This window comes from Myotis myotis, unplaced genomic scaffold (assembly GCF_014108235.1).
Source record: "Myotis myotis isolate mMyoMyo1 unplaced genomic scaffold, mMyoMyo1.p scaffold_m19_p_4, whole genome shotgun sequence".
Taxonomy (NCBI): domain Eukaryota; kingdom Metazoa; phylum Chordata; class Mammalia; order Chiroptera; family Vespertilionidae; genus Myotis; species Myotis myotis.
In genome coordinates, this window is record NW_023416346.1 from 100,153,483 (window position 1) to 100,178,629 (window position 25,147).

General features: G+C 38.0%; 1 protein-coding gene across 1 annotated transcript; it reads left to right on the forward strand.

The window, feature by feature from the left end:
* The first annotated feature begins 11,400 nt into the window (after window positions 1-11,400).
* CYLC1 (cylicin 1) lies at window positions 11,401-24,114 on the forward strand. The gene is made up of 5 exons (XM_036304193.1): window positions 11,401-11,549; window positions 17,684-17,724; window positions 19,996-20,130; window positions 21,636-22,951; window positions 24,046-24,114. Exons 1-5 carry the CDS (start codon window positions 11,401-11,403, stop codon window positions 24,112-24,114), a joined length of 1,710 nt encoding a protein of 569 aa, XP_036160086.1.
* Window positions 24,115-25,147: the final 1,033 nt, after the last annotated feature.

Sequence of the window (25,147 nt, forward strand, 5' to 3'; positions counted from 1 at the left end):
TTCTTTAAGGATAATACCAGCTTCGTAGAAAGAGCTTTGAAGTGTTCCTTCCTCTTGAATTTTTTGGAATAGTCTGAGGAAGATAGGTTTTATTTTTTCTTTGACTGTTTGATAAAACTCCCTGTGAAGCTGTCTGGTCCAGGGCTTTTGTTTGTTGAAAGTTTTTTGATTACTGATTCAATTTCCTCCATAGTTATCGGCTTATTCAGATTTTTTTATTCCTCCTGGTTGAGTTTTGGAAGGTCGTATTTTTCTAGGAATATGTCCATTTCTTCTAGGTTGACCAGTTTGTTGGAGTAGAGTCGCTCATAATATTTTTTTTTTATGTTTATTTGTATTTCTGTGGGGTCTGCTGTTATTTTGCCTCTTTCGTTTCTGATTTTGTTTATTTGGGTCCTCTCTCTTTGCTTCTTGGTGAACCTGGCTAGAGGTTCATCAATCTTGTTTATTCTTTCAAAGAACCAGCTCTTGGTTTCATTAATCTTTTGTATTTTTTTTTTTGGTGGGGGGTCTCGATGTCATTTATTTCCACTCTGATCTTTATTATTTCCTTCCTTCTGCTCACTCTGAGCTTTTTCTTGTTGCTCTCTTTATAATTCTTCAAGTTGCAGAGTTAGATGGTTTATTACCAGTTGTTTTTTGTTGTTGTTGTTGTTTTGTTTTGTTTTGTTTTTTTTGAGGTAGGCCTGTAATGCTATGAACTTCCCTCTCAGGACTGCTTTCACTGTGTCCCAAAGATTTTGGATTGTTGTGTTTTCATTGTTGTTTTTTTCCAGGATGTTTTCTATTTCTTCTCTGATCTCTTTGGTAACCCAATCACTATTTAATACCATGCTATTTAGCCTCCAAGTGTTTTAATTTTTGTGATTGTTTTTATTGTAGTTTATTTCTAATATTATGCCATTGTGATCTGAGAAGATGCTTGATATGATTTCAATCTTCTTGAATTTGGGGAGACTTTGCCTGTGTCCCAATATGTGGTCCATCTTTGAAAATTTCCAATGTGTGCTTGAAAAGAATGCATATTCTGTTGTTTTGGGGTGGAATGTTCTAAAGATGTCAATTAAGTCCATCTGATTTAGTGAGTCATTCAGAATTGCTGTTTCTTTGGTAATTTTATGTCTAGAGGATTTATCCAGTGATGTTAATGGGGTATTAAAGTCTCCTACTAGGATTGTATTCCTGTCAATCTCATCCCTAATATCTTCCAGAAGTTTTTTTTTAATGTATTTCGGTGCTCCTGCTTTGGGTGCATGTATGTTCATCAGAGTTACATCTTCTTGTTTTATCAATTTCTTTAGAATTACGAAGTGGCCTTCCTTATTTCTTGTTATGGCCTTCAGTTTGAGGTCTCTTTTGTCAGATATAGGTATTGCTACCCCAGCTTTTTTTCATTTCCATTTGCCTGATATTTTTTCATCCCTTCACTTTCAGTCTGTGTGAGTCCCTTGTTCTGATGTGGGTCTCCTATAAACAGCATATATATGGGCCATGTTTTCTTATTTATTCAGTCACTCAATGTCTTTTGGTTGGAGCATTTAATCCATTTACGTTTAATGTTATTATTGATAGGTGCTTGTTTGTAGCCATTTCTGTATTTTATGACTGTGTTCTTTACTCCTTTTCTATTTCTTCTTTTTACAGCATTCCCTTTAGCATTTCTTGCATTGCTGGCTTGGTAGTGATAAACTCCCTTAGTTGTTTTTTTTTTTTTTTTTTTTTTGTCTGTGTAACTCTTGATTTTTGCCTTCAATTTTGATTGATAGTCTTGCTGGATGTAGTATTCTTGGACCAGTCATTTGCTTTGCATCACTTTGTATACTTCATACCATTCCCTTCTAGTTTGGTGTGTTTCTGTTGAGAAATCTTCTGATAGTCTGATGGGGGATTATTTGTAGGTAACTCTCTGTCTCTCTCTTGCAGCTTTTAAGATTCTCTCTTTGTCATCAACATTTGCCATTATAATTATGACGTGTCTTGGTGTAGGTCTTTTGGGATTCATTTTGCTTGGGATTCTCTGTACTTGTGTGACTTTTTGCCCCCCTACATCAGGGAAGTTTTCTGTCATTATTCTTCAAATAAATTCTCTAATCCTTGCTGCTCTTCTTGTCCTTCTGGCACCCCTATTATATGTATGTTACTTTGTTTCATGTTGTCCCAAAGCTCCCTTAGGCTCTCCTCCTGCTTTTTAATTTTTTTCTCTAGTTGGTGTTCATATTGGGCTTGTTTCTCTACCTTATGATCTAACTCACTAATTTGGTCCTCTGCTTCTTCTAGTCTACTGTTGAAACCTTCCATAGTGTTTTTGAGTGTAGCTATATCACTTTTGATTTCTTCCTGATTTTTACATAAGTTGCCAATTTTCTCATCCATCCTGTTTATGAACTGTATGACCATTACTCTGAATTCCTTTTCTTTTGTATTGCATACCCCTGTTTCACTTATTTCCTTTCTTAGTTATTCCTATTTTTCTTTCTTCTGGGGATTTTTTCATTTTCTCCCCATTCTAACTATCACCAGGAGGTCCCAATGCTGAATTGTGGGGGCCTGAGCCATGTGCAATGGGAGCATTGTGCCACCCGAGTGTCACTGAAGAGCTCCAACACCAAGACGTGTGGCAGCCGTGGGTCAGTGGGAGCCATGCATGCCAAGAATCAGAATCACCAGCGCTCAGTGTGGCCTCATGTGCACACCTATAATCAGTGACCTTGCATGTGTCACTCTGAAAAAAAGTCTCTGCGGATGTGCGCTGAAAATCAGAGTTCCCTAGCATGAGCAAAGAGTCAGAGTGCCCATGTGTACACGCTGAGAATCAAGTATAGGAATCTCTGTCACTTGGTGTGGCCTCTCGCTGAGAATCAGGGTCCCTGTGTGCACATGTGTTAAGAATTTGAGTCACTGGCACTTAGTGTGTGTGCACTGAGAATCAGGGATCCCATGCACATGCGATGAGAAACAGAGTCCTTGCATGTGCATGCTGAGAGTCAAGTCACTGGTGCTCAGTGCTGCCTCCCGTGTGGAGAATCAGGGTCCCTGGTCTGCTTGGGGAGCTTGGTTGCACAGCCACCCTGTGTAGGTAGGAGGCCCACTCCTGTGCTGCGGGAAACAGACTCCCATGTGCACACGCCCAGAGTCAAAGTCAGGTAGCTCACTGGTCCTGTGTCGGTGGGAGGCCCACTCTTGTGCTGCAGGAAACAGACACCTGTGTGCGCGCGCCCAGAGTCAAAGTTAAGTTGCATAGCCACCCTGTGTCAGCAGGAGGCCTGCTAGTACAGTTCCTATGCCAATGCAGCAGGCCATAGGGGAGGGAGTTGGGCTCTGTGACTCACAGAAGTCTTGGTGTTCATGGGTCTGCAGCTGTGGTCACAGGTCTTTGTCCTGAGTGGCTGTAGAGTCCCAGTTTGTGTCTGAGACCAGATTGGAGGTGGTGAGGCTAGGATCCTAGTCACAAGCAGTTCTGTTCTCAAGATGGCATGGTTTCTGTGCCCGCGCTGACCACCCTGGAGTGTTTGTGGTGGCAGCGGGTTTTTGCAATCTAAGACAGCCCCCCAGAAGATCTGCAGGATCTGTCCCTAGCTCTCTCACACACACACACACGCACACACACACACACACACACACACACACACACACACACACCACATCCACACACTCCTCTATCATTCCCTCACTCTCTCACACATTCTCCCTCCCTGCCTTCTTGCCAGTCACCATCTTGAAGTCAATTCTTTTTGCCCATTTTTAATAGGATTGTTTGTCTTGCTGGTGCTGAGTTGTATAAGTTGTTTATATGTTTTAGAAATTAACCTCATATCAGATGTATCATTGATAAATACATTCTCCCATACAGTGGGTTCCATTTTCATTTTGTTGATGAATTCATTTGCTGTGCATAAGTTTTTCAGTTTGATGTAGTTCCATTTGTTTATATTTTCCTTTAATTTCCTTGCCCTAGGAGAAATATCGGTAAAAATATTACTACACAAATGTGAGAGATTTTATTGTCTATGTTTTTTTCTAGGGCTTTTATGGTTTTGCGACTTACATTTAAATCATGTAATGATTTTGCATTTATTCTTGTGCGTAGTATAATTTGCTTGTCTAGTTTTATTTTTTTGCGTGCACCTATCTAACTTTCCCAACATCGTTTATTGAATAGACTCTTTTTTACTTCATTGTACTTTTTTGCACACTTTGTCAAATATTAATTGACCAGATGGATGTGGGTTGATTTCTGGGCTCTCTGTTCTGTTTCATTATTTACTTGCCTCTTCTAGTGCCAGTATCATGATGTTTTAATTACGGTAGCTTTCTAATATAGTTTCATATCCGATATTGTGAACTCTCTAACTTTGTTCTTCTTTCTCAAGATTGCTGAGGCTAATTGTGGTCTATTTTGGTTCCATTTAAATTTTTAGAGTATTTGATCTGTGAAAAATGCCATTGGTGTGTTAATAGGAATCATGTTGAGTTTATAGTTGGTTTTGGGTTGTATGGACATTTTAATGTCAAGTCATCCAATCCATGCACATGGTATATGCTTCCACTTATTTTTGTCTTCCTCAGATACTTTCTCTAATGTTCTATAGTTTTCTGAGTACATGTCTTTTACCTCCTTGGTTAACTTTATTCTTGGGTAACTTATTTTTTGTTGGTTGCAATAATAAATGGGATTGTTTCCTTAGTTGCTCTTTCTGATAGTTCATTATTGGTATATAAAAATGCCTTAAATTTCTGGATATTAATTTTGTATCCTGCTACTTTTCCAAATTCATTTATCAGATTTAGGTGTTTATTTTTTATTTTTTTATTTTTTTATTTGTGTGTGTGTGTGTGTGTGTGTGTGTGTGTAGTCATTAGGGTTTTCTATGTACAATATTAAGTCATCTGTGAATAATGACATTTTTACTTCTTCCAATTAATATGGATGCCTATTATTTCTTCTTCTAATCAGATCATTGTGGCTAGGACTTCAGTTACTATGTTGAATAAGAGTGGTGAAAGCAGACATTCCTGTCTTTTTCCTAATCTTTAGGGAAACAATTTTAGTTTTTGCCCATTGAGTATGATATTGGCTGTAGGTTTTTCATGTATTCCCTGTAATATGTTGAGGTATCACAACTCAATTCCCACTTTACTGAGAGTTTTTATCATAAATAGGTGCTATATTTTCCTTTTTTAAAAATATTTTTCCCTTTATTGAATAAGATATTACAAATGTGACCTTATCCCCCCACCAATGTCCCCTCATTGGCCCAATCCTGCCCTCACCCTCACGCCCTGTTGTCCACATCCATCACTTATGCTTATATGCATGCATACAAGTCCTTTGGTTGATTTTACCCCCTTACCCCCACCCTCCCCTGCTTTACCTCTGAGTTTTGAGTATCTGATCGATGCTTCTCTGTCTCTACATCTGTTTTTGTTCATCGGTTTGTGTTGTTCATTATAATCCACAAATGAGTGAGAGCATGTGATAGTTATCTTTCTCTGACTGACTTATTTCACTTAGCATAATTCTCTCCAGCTCCATCCATGCTATTGTAAATGGTAGGAGTTCCTTCCTTTTTAAAGCTGCATAGTATTCCATTGTGTAGATGTGCCAAAGTTTTTTAATCCACTCATCTGCTGATGGGCACTTAAGCTGATTCCAAATCTTAGCTATTGTAAATTGTGCTGCTATGAACATAGGGATGCATATATCCTTTCTGATTGGTGTTTCTGGTTTCTTGGGATATATTCCTAGAAGTGGGATCACTGGGTCAAATGGAAGTTCCATTTTTAGTTTTTTGAGGAAACTCCATACTGTTCTCCACAGTGGCTGCACCAGTTTGCATTCCCACCAGCAGTGAATGAGGGTTGCTTTTTCTCCGCATCCTCGCCAACATTTGTCATTTGTTGATTTGTTGATGATAGCCATTCTGACATGTGTGAGATGGTACCTCATTGTCGTTTTGATTTGCATCTCTCAGATGATTAGTGACTTTGAGCATGTTTCAATATGTCTCTCAGCCTTATGTATGTCCTCTTTCAAAAAATGTCTATTTAGGTCCATTGCCCATTTTTTATTGGGTTATTTATCTTCCTTTTGCTAAGTTGTATGAGTTCCTTATAAATGTTGGAGATTAAACCTTCAATGGAGATATCATTGGCAAATATGTTCTCCCATGCAGTGGCCTTTCTTGTTGTTTTGTTGATGGTTTCTTTTGCTGTGCAGAAGCTTTTTATTTTGATATAATCCCATTTGTTTATTTTCCCTTTAGTTTCCATTGCCCTAGGAGCTGTGTCAGTGAAGAAATTCTTTGGCATATATCTGAGATTTTGCTACCTGAGGATTCATCTAATAATCTTATGGTTTCCCATCTTACATTTAAGTCTTTTATCCATTTTCAGATTATTTTTGTGTATGGTGTAAGTTGGTGGTCTAGTTTAATTTTTTTGCATGTGTCTGACCAAATTTCCCAGCACCATTTATTGAAGAGACTGTCTTGACTCCATTGTATGTTCTTGCCTCCTTTGTCAAATATTAATTGAGCATAGTGGTTTGAGTCTACTTCTGGGTTCTCTATTCTATTCTATTGGTCTATATGTCTGTTCTTTTTCCAGTACCAGGCAGTTTTTAGAAAAGTGGCTTTGAAATACAACTTGATATCTGGTATTGAGATCCCTCCTACTTTGTTCTTCTTCTTTCTCGGGATCGCAGCAGCTATTCAGTGTTTTTTTGTTTTTGTTTTTGTCTTTGTTTTTTATTCCAGAAGAATTTTTGGAGAGTTCTTTCTAGATCTGTGAAATATGCTCTTGGCATTTTAATGGGGAGTGCATTGAATCTATAGATTGCTTTGTGTAGTATGGACATTTTAATTATGTTGATTCTACCAGTCCATGAACACGGTATGTTCTGCCATCTGTTTATGTCTTCCTCTATCTCTTTTTTCAATGTCCTGTAGTTTTCTGGGTAGAGGTCTTTTACCTCCTTGGTTAAGTTTATTCTTCGGTATCTTATTTTTTTGGTGCAATGGTAAATGTTTTTTTTTTTTTTTTAATTTCTCTTTCTGTAAGTTCACTATTGACGTATAAAAATGCCATAGATTTCTTGGTGTTAAATTTGTATCCTGCTACATTGCCAAATTCATTTATTAGATCTAATAGTTTTTAGATGGAATCTTTAGGGTTTTCTAAGTACAGTATCATGTCATCTGAAAATAATGACAATTTTACTTCTTCCTTTCCTATTTGGATGCCTTTTATTTCTTCTTGTCTGATTGCTTTGGATAGCACTTCCGGTACTATGTCGAACAGGAGTGGTGAAAGTGGGCATCCCTGTCTGGTTCCTGTTCTTAAGTGAAATGGTTTTCGTTTTTGCCCATTGAGTATGATGTTGGCTGTAGGTTTGTCATATAAGGCTTTTACTATGTTGAGGTATGTTCCCTCTATTACCACTTTGCTGAGCGTTTTTATCAGAAAAGAGTGTTGGACTTTGTCAAACACCTTTTCTACATCAATTTATATGATTATGTGATTTTTGTCTCTTAGTTTGTTTATGTGATGTATCACGTTTATTGATTTGCAGATATTGTACCAGCCTTGCATTCCTGGAATAAATCCCACTTGATCATGGTGTATGATCTTTCTAATGTAATGCTGGATCCGGTTTGCTAGAATTTTGTTGAGGATTTTAGCATCTATTTTCATCGGGGATATTGGCCTGTAATTCTCTTTCTTTTTGGTGTCTTTATCTGGTTTTCAGATTAGGATAATGCTGGCTTCATAGAAAGAGCTTGGAAGTGTACCTTCCTCTTGAAATTGTTGGAATAGTCTGAGAAGGATTGGCTTTAGTTCTTCTTTGAATGTTCGGTAAAACTCCCCTGTGAAGCCATCTGGTCCAGGGCTTTTGTTTGTTGGAAACTTTTTGATTACTGTTTCAATTTAATCAGTAGTGATTGGCTTATTCAGGTTTTTTTATTCTTCCTGATTGAGTTTTGGAAGCTTGTATTTTTCTAGGAATGTGTCCATTTCGTCGAGGTTGTCCAGTTTGTTGGAGTAGAGTAGTTCGTAGTATTTTTTGATGATCCTTTGTATATCATTAGGATCAGTTGTTACTTCACCTCTTTCATATCCGATTTTGTTTATTTGGGTCCTCTCTCTTTGTTTCTTGGTGAACCTGGTGAGAGGTTCATCAATCTTGTTAATCCTTTCAAAGAACCAGCTCTTGGTTTCATTGATCTTTTGTATTGTTTTATTGCTCTCTTTATAACTCTTTGAGTTGTAGGTTTAGATCATTTATTACCAGTTTTTCTGGTTTTTTGAAGTAGGCCTATAGATCTATGAACTTCCCTCCTAGGATTGCTTTCATTGTGTCCCATAGATTTTGGATTGTTGTGCTTTCATTGTCATTTGTTTCCAGGATGTTTTTATTTCTTCTTTGATCTCTCTGGTAACCCAGTCATTGCTCAATAGCATGCTATTTAGCCTCCAAGTGTTTGATTATTTTTCATTGTTTTTATTGTATTTAATTTCTACTTTCATGCCATTGTGATTTGAGAAGATGCTTTTTATGATTGCTATCCTCTTAAATTTGAAGAGACTTTGCCCGTGTCCTAATATATGGTCTAGCTTTGAAAATGTCCCATGTGCACTGGAGAAGAATGTATATTCTGTAGCTTTGGAATGAAATGTTCTGAAGATGTCAATTAAGTCCATCTGACCTAGTGAGTCATTTAGGATTGCTATTTCTTTGCTGATTTTTTGTTTAGAACATTTATCCAGTGGTGTCAGTGGAGTATTAAAGTCCCCTACTATGACTGTATTGCTATCGATCTCTCCCTTGATATCTTCCAAAGGTTGTTTTGTGTATTTGGGTGCTCCTGTATTGGGTGAATATATGTTTACCAGAGTTATATCTTCTTGTTGAATTGCTCCCTTTAGTATTATGTTGTGGCCTTCCTTATCTTTTGTTATCACCTTTACTTTGAGGTCCAGTTTGTCAGATATAAGTATTGCAACCCCAGCTTTTTTCTCATTTCCGTTTGCCTGAAAAATTCTTTTTCCATCCCTTCACTCTCAGTCTGTGTGAATCCTTTGTTCTGAGGTGGGTCTCTTGTAGGCAGCAAATATATGGGTCATGTTTTCTTATCCATTCAACTACCCTGTGTCTTTTGATTGGAGCATTTAATCCATTTACATTTAATGTTATTATTGAAAAGTACTTGTTTGTGGTCATTTTTATTCTTAATGTTTGTGTTTCTTCTTGTCTGTTTCTTCTTTTTACAGAAGTCCCTTTAGCATTTCTTGCATTGCTGGCTTGGTGGTAATAAACTCTCTTAGCCCTTTTTTGTCCAAAAAGCTCCTGATTCCACCTTCAATTTTGAAAGATAGTCATGCTGGGTATAGCATTCTTGGATTAATTCCTTTGCTTTGCATCACTTTGTATATTTCATTTCATTACCATCTTGCCTGGTGTGCTTCTGTTGAGAAGTCAGCTGATATTCTATTAGGAGATTCCTTATAGGTAACTTTCTGTCTCTCTCTGGCAGCCTTTAAGATTCTTCCTTTGTCATTGGTGTTTGCCAATTTAATTATGATGTGTCTTGGTGTTGGTCTTTTGCGGTTCATCTTGTTTGGCACTCTATGTGCTTCTTGGACTTGTGTAGTTTTTTTCCTGCCATTATCAGGGAAGTTTTCTGTCATTATTTTTTCAAACAGGTTTTCTATTCCTTGCTTCTCCTCCTCTCCTTCTGGTACCCCTATTAAGCAAATATTGTTTCCTTTTGCGTTGTCCCTTGCTTTTTAAGTTTTTTTTTTTTTTCCAGTTGCTCCTGTGTTTGTGTGTTTTTTCCTACCTTGTCTTCTAATTCACTGATGCGGTCCTCAGCCTCTTCTAGTCTGCTGTTTAAGCCTTCCATTGTGTTCTTTATTGCAGCTATGTAGTTCTTCATTCCCTCTTGGTTCCTTTTCATGTTGGTGACATTCTCATTCAGCTCCTTATAATTATCATTGAGTTGTGTGTATTTGTCATCCAGCCATTTGAGCATCCTTATAACCATTACTCTGAATTCTTTCTCTGATAAGTTAGTAGCCTCAATTTCACTTAACTCCCTTTCTGGTGATTCCTATTTTTCTTTCCTTTATGGGTTGCTTTTTGTCTTCCCATGTTTTGCTGTAATGTTTTAATTGTAGTTCCATTTGCTTTGCTACCCAGTTTCTTTAGGGAATGGTGCTACTGCTGTGACCTCTCTGGGCTTGGTAGTCTAGTGTAGCTCTCTATTTGAGCTATTTGGGTTTTCTTGATGTAGGCCTGCGAGCTGGAAAGGCACAAGTGTGGTATCTAGAAGTCAGCAGCCATGGAGGGGGTGTTCCAATTTTTGCAGTCTTATGCTTTTGGTTGAAATCACGCGTGCGCATTGGGGACTCACAGTGGCACCCAGGAGCCGTCTATTGGGGTGGTGGGGCTCAGGAAACCTGCGTTCTTGCAAAGCGTGACTGTGGTGTCAAGAGTTCTGTAGTTGTGGGGTGGGCAGACTCAGCTGTTGCTGCTGCCTCCATGATTGGATACATGCGATCTCAGTGGCAGCTCACAAGGCACCTGTGGTGTGTTTGCCAGCAGAGTGTACTGACACACTCTGAAGGGCCCTGGCACTGAAGCCACTGGATTGCAGTGTCTGTGTGCAGTTGTCCCAGAAGAGAGAATTCAGTGTTTCTACAGCCCAGAAGTGCACCTCTGTTTGTTTAAGTGTGTGACCAGCAGGGCTTGCAGGGGAGCCCCAGGACTGCCTGTGGAGCGTTGGTCTTGGGAGACCTGCACACTGGAAAAGCATGCAAATGTAGTGCCCAGAGTTCTGCAGCTGTGGGGTGGGAAAACTCAGTTTTTGCTGATGCACCTGTGGTGGATAGGCTGGTGTTCCCAGTGGCAGCAAACAGGAGCACCTGCTGTGAGTTTGCTAGTGCAGGTGTACTGAAGCAATCTGAAGGGCCCTTTCAAACTTAATGGAGGTGTCTTTGGGCAGGTATCCAGGATGGGTGAATTCAGAATTTCTACTGTCCAGGGGAGTGCATCCCTATGAGTCCAAGATCGGACTCAGCAGAGGCTCCCTGCGGCTTTCCAAAGTGCCCTGTGGATAGATGGGCTCAGGGGGAGTGAGCAACTGTGGCAGTCTAGTTTGCCAATGCTGAGCTCTGAGGCACTCTGAAGGGCCCTGGCGCTGAAGGGCCCTGGTGCTGAAATTGCGCAGCTGGGTATGTGTGGGCAGTTATTCAGGCAGAAGGAATTCAGAATTTCTACTGGGGGGCAGTGCGCCTGTGTCTGTACAAAATCACACCCAGCTGAAGCTCACAGTGACTGCTAAGAGAAGTCTATGGAGTGGTGTGCCTAGGAGACCTGCATGCTGGAGAGGGGCAAATGCGATGTTGGAGGTCTGCTGCTGGGGTGGAGGAGCCTGCACTTACTGCTGCGGGCGCAGTCCTCCTTTGGTGGTGGAGATCCCAGGGTCTGCGAGACTGCCCGTGTGGCTGCAGGATTTTGGCTGGAGTGGCTGCTGGGTCGCGGGCGGGCAGTATCCCAGGCCTGTCTGGGTGGTGGTGCTGATGAGTTCCTAGAAGAGGCCGCTCTCCCCTTTAAGATGGCGTGGGCTCCTTGCCGGAGTCCCGCAGTCTCGGGGAGTGCCTACAGCGGTGGTATTCTCTCCCTGTCCCAGAGAGCCTGGTCTGCCAGCCTCTGTTGCTCCTGCCGGATTTAACTATCCCTCACTCACTCACACACACACCACACACATCCACTCACTCTTCTTTCATCCCCTCACTCAATCACTTCCTATCCTTCTCCTCCCTCCTGCCAGCCACCATTTTTTTTCTTCTACACTGGGAGCTATATTTTTCAAATGCCTTTTTCTGAATCAATTGATAGCATCATGTGATTTTTATATTTCATTTAGCTTATATGATGTATCACATTTATTGATTTGTGAATATTGTACCAAACTTGCATCACTGGAATAAATCTCACTTGGTCATTGTGTATGATCTTTTTAATGGTATTGCTGGATCATATTTGTAATATTTTTTGGAGTTCTTAGCATCTACATTTATTAGGGGTATTGGCCTGTAATTTTGTTTCCTTGTAATGTCTTTATCTGATTTTGGAATTAGGATAGTGCTGGCCTCATAAAAAGAACATGAAAGTTGGCTTTCTTCTAGAATTTTTTGGAATAGCTTGAGAAGAATAGGTGGTAGTTCTTTGAATATTTTGTAAAAATTTTCCATCTGATTCAGTTCTTTTGTTTGTGAGGGCTTCTTCTTCTCCTCCTCCTCCTCCTCCTCCTCCTCCTCCTCCTCCTCCTCCTCCTCCTCCTCCTCCTCCTCCTCCTCCTCCTTCTTCTTTTACTACTGCTTCAATTTCATTTGTTGTTATTGGTCTATTCAGTTTTCTGATTCTTCCTGATTCAGTTTGTATGTTTCTAGTAATCTTTCCATTTTGCCCAGGTTGTCCAATTTGTTGGCATATGGTTGTTCATAGCATTTTCTTATAATCCTTTCTCTTTTTCTGGTGTTAGCTGTTACTTCACTGAGTTCATTTCTGATTTTATTTATTTGGGTCCTCTTGATGAGTCTGGATAAAGTTTTTTCAATTAATTTATCATTTCAAAGAAACCACTCTGTTTAATTGCTCTTTTGTATAGTCTCCATGACAGTTATTTCCACTCTCATCTTTATTATTTTCTTCTTTCTATTTACTGTGGGCTTTTTTATTTTGTCATTCATTTTCTAGATCATGCAGGTGTAGGGTTAGCTTGTTTATTTGAGATTCTTCATGCTTCTATAGGTAGGACTGTAACACTATTAACATTATTCTCAAGACTGCTTTTGCTGTGTCCCATAAATTTTGGATTTTTGTATGTCCATTATCATTTGTATCAGGTATTTTTTTATTTCTTCTTTGATCTCAGTGTTAATCCATTCATTTTTAAATTACATGCCATTTCCCTTCATGTGTTTGAATGTATTTTAGGTATTTTATTGTAGTTCCTTTCTAGTTCCATGCCATTGTGATCTGAGAAACTGCTTTCTATGATTTCAATATTGAATAAGCTAAGACTTATATTGTTTCTTAACATCTTGTATATTTTTTAGAATCTTCCATATGAACTTGCAAATAATGTATATTTTGCTGTATATATGTATAAGCATATATATGTGTGTGTATACATATATATACTAGAAGCCTGATGCACGAAATTTGTGCGAGGGACTTGGCCCTGGCAGATGCAGCAGCTGCCCTCGGCCCTCACAGCCTCGACTTCATCAAGAAGGTCATCTGGAAGGATGTGTGGAAGGTCTTTTGACTGCCCGGTCTAATTAGCATATTTTGCTTTTATTATTATACACACACATATATACATATATATACACATTTATATATATATGCATATATATACACATTTATTTATATATATATATATATATATATATATATTCTCTTATATTGGGTGCATATATGTTTATCAAGATTGTGTCCTCCTGTTGGATCAATAACTTTAGTATTATATAGTGGCCTTCTTTGTATTTTTTATGATCTTTGTTTTGAAATGTATTATGTCAGATACAGGTATTGCTACCCAAGCTTTTATTTCATTTCCATTTGCTTGGAATATTATTTCAAATCCTTTACTTGCAGCTTGTGTGAATCTTGTTCTGAGGTGGGTCTCTTGTAGGAAGCATATATATCTGTCATGTTTTCTTATTTATTCTTCCACTATATCTTTTGATTGGAGTATTTAATCCATTTACATTTATGGTTATTATTGACTAGAGGCCCAGTGCACAAAATTCATGCACAGGTAGGATCCCTAAGCCTGGCTGGCAATCAGTGTCAATCGGGGCCTTTCTTCCCTTACCTGCTTGTTACTGGCTGGGGCCTTCCTTTAGTCTGTGGGCGCTGCCCCCTGGTGGTCAGCACATCTCATAGTGAGTGATCGAACCCCGGTCTCCCAAACTCCCAAGGGTACACTTTGCATATTAGCCTTTTATATATATAGACTAGAGGCCCAGTGCATGACATTCATGCACTGGGGTGGGGGTCCCTCAGCCTGGCCTGCACCCTGTCACAATCCTGAGAGGTCTTGGATTGCAAGAGAGATGTCCGACTGCCAGTTTATGCCCAATCCCTGCAGTCGGACATCTAGCAGTCGGGCATCACTCTCACAATCCGGGAACCTTCGCTCCTAACCACCTGACTGCTTTCTACTAACCGCCCTCCTGCTTGCTCCTTACTGCCTGCTTGCTCACTCCTTACTGTTCAGCTCACTGCATATATATATATATATATATATATATATATATATATATATATATATACTAGAGGCCCAGTGCACAAAAAATTGTGCACTCCAGGGGGGAGGGGGGCGTCCCTCAGCCCGGCCTGTGCCCTCTCGCAGTCTGGGATCCCTCTGGAGATAACGACCTGCTGGCTTAGGCCTGCTCCCGGGTGGCAGAGGGCAGGCCCAATCCCTAGGTTCAGCCCCTGGTCGGGCTCAGAGCAGGGACGATTGGGGAGTTGGGGCGCCGCTGCTGTCATGCACAGAGCGGGGCGGATTGGGAGGTTGTGATGCCACCCTGTCACGCTCAGGGTAGGGCCAATTGGTGGGTTGGGGCACCGCCCCCTGTCACACTCAAGGCAGGGTCAATGGGGAGGTTGCAGCGCCACCCCCTGTCACGCACAGAGCAGGGCCAATCAGGGGGTTGGGGAGCTCCCCCCGTCACCCACAGAGCAGGGCCGATCAGGGGGTTGGGGCGCCGCCACTGTCACACTCAGGGAAGGGCCAATGGGGAGGTTATGGCTCTACCCCGTCACACACAGAGCAGGGCCAGTGGGGGGGGGGGTTGGGGCGCCGCACCCTGTCACACACAGAGCAGGGCGATCAGGGGGTTGGGGTGCCGCACCCTGTCACACACAGAGCTGCAGGGCGATCAGGGGGTTGGGGAGCTCCCCCATATCAGGCACAGAGCAGGGCTCATCACAGGGTTGGGGCGCCTTCCCCTGTCACGAACAGAGCAGGGCGGATAGGGAGGTTGTGGCCCCACCCCCTGTCACACACAGAGCCACAGGGCGATCAGGGGGTTTGGGTGCTGCCCCCTGTCACGCTGATCCTGGTGCTGGGAGGCATATTACCCTTTTACTATATAGGATAGAGGCCTGGTGCATGGGTGGGGGCCGGCTGGTTTGCCCTGAAGGGTGTCCTGGATCAGGGTGGGGGTCCTCACTGGGGTGCCTGGCCAGCCTGGGTGAGGGGATGATGGCTGTTTGCAGCTGGTCACACACCCTTCAGGGTGGGGGTCCCCACTAGGGTGCCTGGCCAGTCTGGGTGAGGGGCTGAGGGCTGTTTTCAGGCTGGCGGGTGACTGAAGCCCCCAACTGCTCCTTTTTTTCTTTTTTTTATTCTGGGCCAGCTTTAGCTCTGGCTCCAGCTCTGAGGCCTCCGCTGCTGAAAGCAGGTATCTGGTTTGTTTGGGTTCTATAATTGAAACACTGTATCAACTCCAGCTCTGAGATCCCGGGCCAGCTGAAACAGGCTTCTGGGGTTTTGTTTAGCTTCTATATTTGTAACAATGTTTCAAACTGCAAGCTCAGAGGCCGGCAAGGCAGGCGGGGAACGTTGGTTTCCTCCGTCACTGAAGAAAGGAAGCCTCATGTTAGCTTCAAGCTGCCTGGCTGCCGGCCGCCATCTTGGCTGGCAGTTAATTTGCGTATCTTGCTGATTAGCCATGTTTCTCTTTTATTAGATAGGATATATATCCAATATATATATATATATATATATATATATATATATATATATATATATATATATATATATATATATATGTTGCTGTGGAAAAAGTCCTAAATTGACATTTTTTTTCTTTTATAACTTTAAAAATATTATTCCATTATCTTCTGGCATCTATCACTCATTTTCTTCCTTATGTCATGATATAGTTTTGGGTCATGTACCAAAAATATTCACAGAATAATTTATAAAATTTAAAAACCTAATCTGTTTTAAAGAAAGAAAACTATTTAGAGGTTTAATTACATTTGATCTTCTAATTACCTGATGCAAAGTCCACATCTATGTAAAACAATCATGCCATAAAATATGGCAAAATCATCCCTTTTCTCTCTCTTCCTTGATTATTTTTTCTAGTGTTCTCCAAATTGAGGTACATGTGCAATTAATCCATTGAAGTGTGTGAATAAAATACTATAATTTCAATTTATGTTTTATTTCATCTTTAAAATTTGTCTATCTTAATGTATGATTTATATAAACTATATTATTATAGTAGAATATAAATTATACATGAATTGTACTCAAAAGAAAGTGTTGTAAACACTACTTTACACTGTAGAAAGTAAGTGAAAAATCAATGTCAGTGCAATGTCTTTTTCCAAGAATATGAAAGCATTGATTAGTTAGCATGCCAGACTTCCAAACTTAAATTCCCAGGATCACAGTCTATAATATCTTCTAGCTACACTATTGCATTAAAGTGATTTAACACACTAGATCTTTGAACATTCACAAATCTATGAAGCTTTTTCCCCCCAAGACCATTTAGAGCTGTGATTCTTAACCAGAACTGAGTATCCAAATTAACAGAGAAAAAATGTAAATGCACACTTGATTAAGCACACCCAGAGAATCTGCTTCATGAATACAGTAGTTCTCAAGAATGTTTACATTTTAAAAATTTCTAAGTTAATTCTGACATCAACCTTCAGTTGAGAACAACTGGACTGCATATATTAATTACTCAGTGTCTCCAAAATCTTTCCTAAGTAAGTCAGTAGTTATTTAATGATGAGTATAGACCAAGCTTTGTACTGGAGACTATAGCTTTACTTAGGAAATGAAAATATGTTTGACTCAAACATAAATATATTTGACTAATTTTGCTTCTTTTTTGTTTACTAATATTATGGTGTAGAAAAGTAAATTAAAAAAGCTTGGGAGCATACATGTATATAAATATAATATCAGATTAAGGAATTTTCACAACTCACTATCCTTGCTAATTAATAAAAAAGTATTATTTTTAAAATAAATTTTATAATGTATATCCTTAGTAGACAACATAATTATTACCAGATCAAATTGGCACTTTCCAAATGGAACATATCATGGATCGACTTCTTCTGTGTGTAAGAATAATTCAAAATACTGATAAACTGTTACATATGCCACTATCACACATCATTAGTGGCTTGATTTTATGTAAGTACTGAGAAAACTACAAAATGAAGATTTTTTTCAAAACTTATTTAGTGAATGTAGAAAATATGTGGGTTTCTTACCATTTTAGACTTTTTCACTGAAAAATTGGAGGTATACTGGTTGGATTTACTGTTCTATGTAATTACATAAAATGTTTTATATATTTTAGAATATGTGAAATTAGTGTTTTTATTTATGTTTTGTTCCATTATTTTTGTTGAAGTTTCTGGTAAAAATATACTTTTATTCATGTATAACTTGATTTAGAAGAAAAATGTGATATGAATTTTAAGTATACATTTTTAGATAATAGAAATAAGATAATTCGTAAAATTTTTGTTTTATTATTGAGAGCGTATTAATAATTACTAATAGTAATTAGTACTATTATCATCCATAGTAAAAATTCAATTAAAGCATTTTCTTTTTTTTAACAGACAAAAAGTAAACATCAAAGCATATGATAATTCCATGCCAAGTAAGAAATTTTAGTCTTTGGAGTTCAATATATTTTAGATTATATTTGAAAACAAATTTATGGATAAATTGCTAGTATCTTGCATTCAATATGATAAAGTATAAAATGTCTTGAATTTTTGTTAAAATTTAGGAAAATCATATGTGTGAATGTGTATGTCCATGCTGGTATGTGTATATGTGTAAAATATTTCAGGCCTTGATGTGAGTTTGTACACATTATTTTAAAATTTAATATTTAATATGCTCTTCTTCATTATAAAAAAACAAACTTAGTTTCATAAGGCTCCTTTGTGTTTAAAATTCATTATAACAAAATGAAAAATAGAAAAGGAAAATACAGTTAGAAAGGTGAAAATGGATGATCCATTTGTTATACAAATACAACTTTAGGAAAGTTCTTAGTAAACTGAGTTTAAATCTATCTTCATTGCTACAATGTTTACCCATTTGTTCTAGTTCTTCCTTCAAGAAATGCATAAAATAAGTCTCTAACTTTGTCATTAAGAGAATAAACACTGGACCCAAAATATCTGTTTGAATTTTAAATCTTATACTCTATGATTTTGATCAAATAATTTAAACTCCCTCAGTGCTTTATTTTTCTGCATCTGTAAAACAGAGGCAATTATAAATTATGTTAGAGGCCTGGTGCACAAAAATTTGTGCACTCGGGAGGGTCTCTCAGCCCGGCCTGTGCCCTCTTGCAGTCTGGGACTCCTCGGGGAATGACTACCTGCTGGCTTAGGCCCGCTCCACGGGGGATTGGGCCTAAGCTGGCAGTCAGACATCCCTCTGGCAACCCGGGAGCCCTCGGGGAATGTCCACTTGTCAGCGGGGAGCAAACCTAAGCTGCAGTTGGATATCCTTAGCGCTGCTGAGGAGGCAGGAAAGGCTCCCACCACCACCGCTGTACTGGCAGCCATCAGCCTGGCTTGTGGCTGAGCAGAGCTCCCCCTTTGGGAGCACACTGACTATCAGGGGGCAGCTCCTGCATTGAGCATCTGCCTCCTGGTGGTCAGTGTGTGTCGTCATAGTGACCAGTCATTCCCAGTCGTTCTGCTGTTAGGGTCAGTTTGCATATTGCCCTTTTATTATATAGGATTATCTAATACAAAGTGTTGTTTGAGGATTAAATGAGGCGATCTGTATAAAGTGCTTAAAACACTGTCTGATACATAGTAAGTACTATTTTAAGTTAGCAGTACAACTATTCTATAAATGCTTTATTCTTCTATATAACGTCTCCTTAAATATTGAAAAATAGGGAGCACAGTGTCCTCATCTTCAAAACTGTCCTTAGTTACCTTACCAGTGCTTCTTTTCGCAGAGCTACCCCATAATGTGATCCTCCTGATCACTCTATTTGGGATACCCTAAAATGTGTATATGTTCCTTTAATAAATTGAATTAAATTTTTTTGGGCAACAATAGTTAATAGAATTATATAGATTTCAAGTACACAGTTCTATAATACATCTTCTCTATATTACATTGTGTATTCACCGCACAATGTCAAATCTCCTTTTTTGAAAATAGAGTTCACAGAACTGAATGGAGTATTTTGGTCTGTTGCCCTAATTTTTGTGCCTTGGAATAACACTGAGGTCAGAGGAGTGCTGAAATAAACACTTAGATTTAATCAATTGAGATTTTTACTATTTACTTTATGTTCAGCCTTGTGATAGCTATTATGGGAACTATACAAGTAGTCATATTGTCTGCAACTTAACCAAAAAGACACAAAAGAAGTAAACCAAAATAGAGACTATTATGAAGATGTTTGAAAATAGTGAATCTTCCTCTATTTTCCATTCCTACTGTTGTACTATTTTAACTATTATTTAAATATGTATCTGTAAAATGGGTTTAATCTAGAAAATTAAATTATATGTGGTGATGGAAGAAGATTTGAGGATTAAATGATGTGGTGGGCACACAATGCAATATACAGATGATGTATCATAAAATTGTACACTTGAAAACCATATAATCTTATTAACCATTGTCACCCTAATAAATTTAATTATTCTTTAAATTACAAATGCCATTTTTAAACATAGTTATTGCACATAGGGACATAATCTTTTATGGAAAAATCTCATTGAAGTCCCTAATTGATATTCAAAGCAACTACAAACTCCAGAAAGAAAAGGGATATTTTTAGTTATAACGTAGTTTAATTTAAACTATTTTTTACTCATGAATATCTCAGTGTTTATGAAAGTATGCCTGCTAATTGTAAATTATCTATTGCCTTCTCTTATGTTAGTCAGAGAATCAAACAGAAAATTATGGAATCAAGAATGCTTCACTTTAACATTTCCCAAACCACCTCAGCCAGGTAGAAAAAAGAGATCAAGACCTTCAGAATTACAAATCACAGTTCCTGTAAGTACTGAAAAGGGTATTTTAAAACTAAATCTAAGATAATACATTACTTAAATATAGATAAACATATGTAATTTGAAGTTTACTAACTATTGGTGGTAGATATTTTAAAATGTATAATTCTCCATAAATCAGGTCCCCCTCATCTGTTTCAGATCAAACTTTTATTTATATATGGCTCTCCATTTCAACAGCATTCTATAGCTAAAGAAACAGGCAAGCTAGATAATCAAATGTTGCAAATGGTGGGATATCTCAGAAAATTTTTACCAGCTGCAAAAACAAAAATTTTGAAACTTAGAACAGGAGCTGCTCTCTTGATGAGGTTTCAGAGCCTCTCCATTTACCTTAATCTGGAGCTAAGGATACTAGCTACTGGGAGAATCAAGTTGTTTACTGCTTGTATAAAGTGGAGTTATCAGCAGCCATAAGAAGGACTAGTTAGTTCTCAGAGGTCAATCCATGCTGTTATCAAAATATGTTTTAAAAACATATCCAAAAAGCAACATTACATCCAATATGTTTATTCAAGAGCTATTCATTACATCTGTCGTGATTTAAGTGTATGCTTTTCTTTATCATCTTCCTTTAATTACTTATGACCAGTTCATTGACTGGTGATGACTCTACTGAATAGTTGAAAGAATATAAGAATTAAATGTAAAATTAATCTATGAATCCACTATGACACATGTTGGGTGGGAGGTAAAAAAAAATTACACTGCTGCTACACAAATTAATGTGAATCAAAGATTTGTTTTATTCTATGTCTTTGCTTTTGACAATACTTCACAGTGGGGCTCATGGGCTTTTAAGTTGATCAGAGACCTTGAAAGCAGGAGTAGAAATGATGCTTAGCCTGAAGCCTACAGCTATCACAAGAATTGGCATGGCAATCTTGATGGGCATAAACTTATTTATTAACTAACTTGAGGGAAAAAGGTACACAAAATGTTCCAAAAGGTATTTCCCATATTGGGGTCCAAAATGATCCCACTATCAATTGTAAATATAGGCCCTGAAATATCATGGATCATTGTTGATCTGCTTCAATCCCAACATAAATCAATATATGAATAACATTTCTCCTAAAGTAATTTTATTTGCAAAGTAGAGTTAGCTCATATAAACACATACAAGACATTGGAAAAAAAACACCAAAAATAAGTTTTAAATGGATGGTTAATAAGAAGCCAGACTTATTTTCAATTTTAATATATAATTGTTTTTTATTTCATGAAAAATTTTAAATGAAATTTATTGGGTTGACATTGGTTAATAAAAGTATATAGGTTTCAAGTATACAATTCTATGATACATTATCTGTATATTGCACTGTCAAAAATTCTTGTTGTTATTCTAACCAATCTTTTTAGAGATATAATAAAAGAAAATCAGAGGAAGTCCATAAGCCAGCTCATCTATGGATGTGGCATTTTTTAAGAAAAAAATTCCAAAGGCCATCTAATTACTTCACTCTCAGGAAACAGGCTCCATTTAGACATCCCTGTACTCTTAAAGACCATCCTGAAAAATTGGAAGATGACAAAAAAATAACATTTAAGAGAGATTCCAAGAAAAATACTCGCCCACATGAGACAATTATAGAATCCAAGGAAACAGGAAATGATAAAAAATCTAAAATAGGAGACAAAGAAGATAAAACTCCATCAAAATCATCACATGAAAGTGAAATATCTAAGAAGTCAAAGTACAAATCTGGAACAAATCCAAAATCCAAAGATTCTCAGACAGTCTTAATGATGCCTCCAAAAAATAGTAGAGCTCTCAAAAATTCCAAGGATACAGATATTGAACCCATATGTACAAAAAAGGGTTCTAAGAGCTCAAAGAACAATTCTAATGCCAAATCTGAGGCTTGCTCAAAAAATAGTTCCAATATGGATTTAATGCTATATTTACAGAAGTCTAGCACTGAATCTAAGGAATTTGATATGTGGTTAAAGAATTACTCACAGAATAATTCAAAGAAGTCTTCAAAGAAGGAAGCAAAAAGCTCTGATGCTGAATCTTCAGATTCAAAAGTTTCAAAGAAGGATAAAAAAGGTGCCAAGAAAGACAAGAAGAAGAAGAATGCAAAGGATACAGAGTCTACTGATGTGGAATCTGGGTCTGAATTGGAGTCAAAAAAAAGTAAGAAAGAGTCAAAGAAAAGTAAGAAATCTTCAAAGAAAGATGATAAGAAAAAGGATAGCAAGAAGGAAGCATTGTCAACTGACAATGATCCTGAATCTGAAGGGATTTTAAAAAAGGGTGAAAAAGATGAAAAAATTAATAAGAAAGGGTCAAAGAAAAGTGACAAAAAGAAGTCTTCAATGAAGGCTGAAGAGTCTACTGAAACTGAATCTGATTGGGAATCAAAAAAGGATAAGAAATATTCAAAGAAAGCTCAGAAAACTTCAAAGAAAGATCCCAAGAGAAAGGATGCAGTGAAAAACGTAGAATATACTGGTGCTGAATCTAATGTGCCTTTTAAGAAAGACACCAAAAAGCCTGGAATAAGCAAAAGTTCAGATGCTGAATCTGAAGAGTCAATGTATAAAGCTGGGGCTAAAAAGAAAGAAGTTGATGAATCAGATGCAACATCTACAGAATCAAAGAAGGAAGCACTGGAAACAAAAAGAAGTCTTAAAATGTCACCCAGAAAGACCACGTTTAAAGGAAGAGGCACAAGCACAGTTACAGGTAGAGTTCCTCCATCAAGAGAAAGTTCACTACCATCTTTTTGTGAGCCTTTCCAACTATCACCTAAGATCAAACATCTCTGTCAGTGCAAGATGGATCCTCCACAACCAAAACCAAGATATGCTCCTTTGGTATGTTTACTCATTTTATTTTAGAGACACATATTATAAATGAAAGGTATTTTAAAGATTTGGATTCCTATTTTCTCTAAAGAATAGTCTTCTTTTACTAGAATATTGACAAGTTTGGGACTCTCAGGTAAGAAAGACAAAGAATACTTCAAAAACACTAAAAATAGTTGCAAAACCATTGTCAAAAGTTAAGAATAATAGACTGGAGCATAGAGAACTTGTTTGTGATTTGAAAAAAGTACTTAAAATTAATTGTAAGGGGAGTCACATTGTAAAAGTAGTTAACTGGTCATTACTTAAGAAAAAACAAAAATGAAAGTTGACTAAAACTTGTACAGAGGCAGATTTGAGTAAGATATAAATACATTTTCTAGGAAATTGCTGAATATAGTAAAAAACATAACCAATAGCCAGACAGAGCTTGTTGGAACTAAAACATACCAGAATTCAGATAGGCAAAATATTACTTATTTAATCCATAGCTGAACTAAACTTCTTCATGAGACATTATTCTTACCGATGATCAGAAAAAAAGTTAACTTGCAAGAAGTAATTCGATCTCCTCTGGTTTATAAATGTTTCTTTCAAGTTAGCTCAGTCTCTTGGGATAAATATTCTATAAATTTAAATTTTCCATTTCTGCCCACCTCTTTCATCCTCCTTCACCCAAAATCTGTCTGTAAGGTGAAGCTTAAGTAGACATCTCTCTTAGAGCTGCTTCTGAATCCCATGTTGTCCTCCCTTTATACTTTTCTCTGGTCATTGGTTGAGGTGTGGCACATATGCATTATTACAGTGTATCAGCCTGTGTTTCTCTGCTTTCTCACACAGTGTTTTGTTTTGTTTTTGGTCTATTTTCAGTATGGTATGGCTAAATCTGCTAAAATGAGAGAATCTGTAGATATGGATGGGTCTTGACCTTGAGCTTCTAATTTTAATTTCCTCCTCCCCTTTCTCTACTTCTTCACTGTCTTCCTATTCTTCTTTTTCTTCTTTCTCAAAGGCCTTCAATTTCCTCTTCTAATCATGGTGGAATCTCCATTTGCTTTTCATCCATTATTTTGGAATTTACACATTTCTTTTATTTCTTTCAGAAAGTGTGGAATTTTACGTCCATTTTGTCCTACTGGATTCAAAAAGTCAGCTTTGAGACTGGAAGCTGAAATAATAATGCCCTTGTTTAGAAGTCAATCATAGAGGTTGAATCAATGGGTGGGTAGTTAAAATGAATATATATTGGGACTACAAGAATGAATATATATTGCTGGATAATTTTAAGGTAAATGAAAAAAGTAACCTCAAATAGCTGTATTATTGCCCACAAGCAGATATTATAAAAAAAAATGAGTAAAAGTAAGGAAACAAGTTGGTGCCAAAGATAAGTTTTATTTATGGAAAACAACTTCCGGATACATTCTGGGCTTGTACCCGTTCACCATCAAATGTCTTTAAAAACTTCCATATGCTTAGCTACCATCTAGTCAGACTTTTCCATCCTTACCACTTTTCAAGTTTGTCAAATATCTTCTTGGGACCACATCAACTGGTCTCTCCTCTCTCCTCATCCTTTTTTATTGTTACAGTATTAGAGATGCTCCCCTTTCCCCCTTTACCCACCTCCACCCAGCCCCTGCCCTACCTCAGGCCTTCATCACATCTTATTCTACAATCTGGTAGCATTTATTCTTGTTTCTCCCTTTTTATAAAGCACTTACTTTACTTGACTCCATGCTCTCCTGTTTTTCTTCCTGCTTATTTATAGCTTTTCACTATCTTTATTGTATCCTCCTCTACCTAACATTTAATGATGGAATGACCTAACACAGTCTTGATTTTCTCTATCTACAATCCTTCCTTGGTGAGTTCATTAAATGCAATGATTCCATATACCATCTGTCTACTCATGAGGAGTACAAAATTATTACATGTAGCTCCGATCTTCCCATTGAGTTTTAAATTCTTATATCTAACTGTTGTGACAGAATGCATGGGAGAATGATCAGCCAACACTCTGAGGGAGGAAAGTTTGACCTTTATTTCACAGATCTGCTAGTCCAGAGAAATTCCAGATCCAAAGCCTGAACTGAACTCGTGGGGAGGCTCTGACCTATATATCTCCTCCTGTGGTGGGCTCCTGAGGGTCCCCGCAATTCTGCCCAAGTCAGCTGTGGCAGGGCCCTGGGGTTAAGACTTTGC

What these genes read in the sequence shown, in the direction of transcription:
- CYLC1 (XM_036304193.1), top strand. Translation starts at nt 11,401, where the DNA reads ATGTTGGAGGTCTGCTGCTGGGGTGGAGGAGCCTGCACTTACTGCTGC. An exon ending in TCCTGTAAGTACTGAAAAGG is followed by an intron (nt 20,131 to 21,635) that starts GTATTTTAAAAC and finishes GTACTCTTAAAG; the next exon opens with ACCATCCTGAAAAATTGGAA. An exon ending in AACCAAGATATGCTCCTTTG is followed by an intron (nt 22,952 to 24,045) that starts GTATGTTTACTC and finishes TATTTCTTTCAG; the next exon opens with AAAGTGTGGAATTTTACGTC.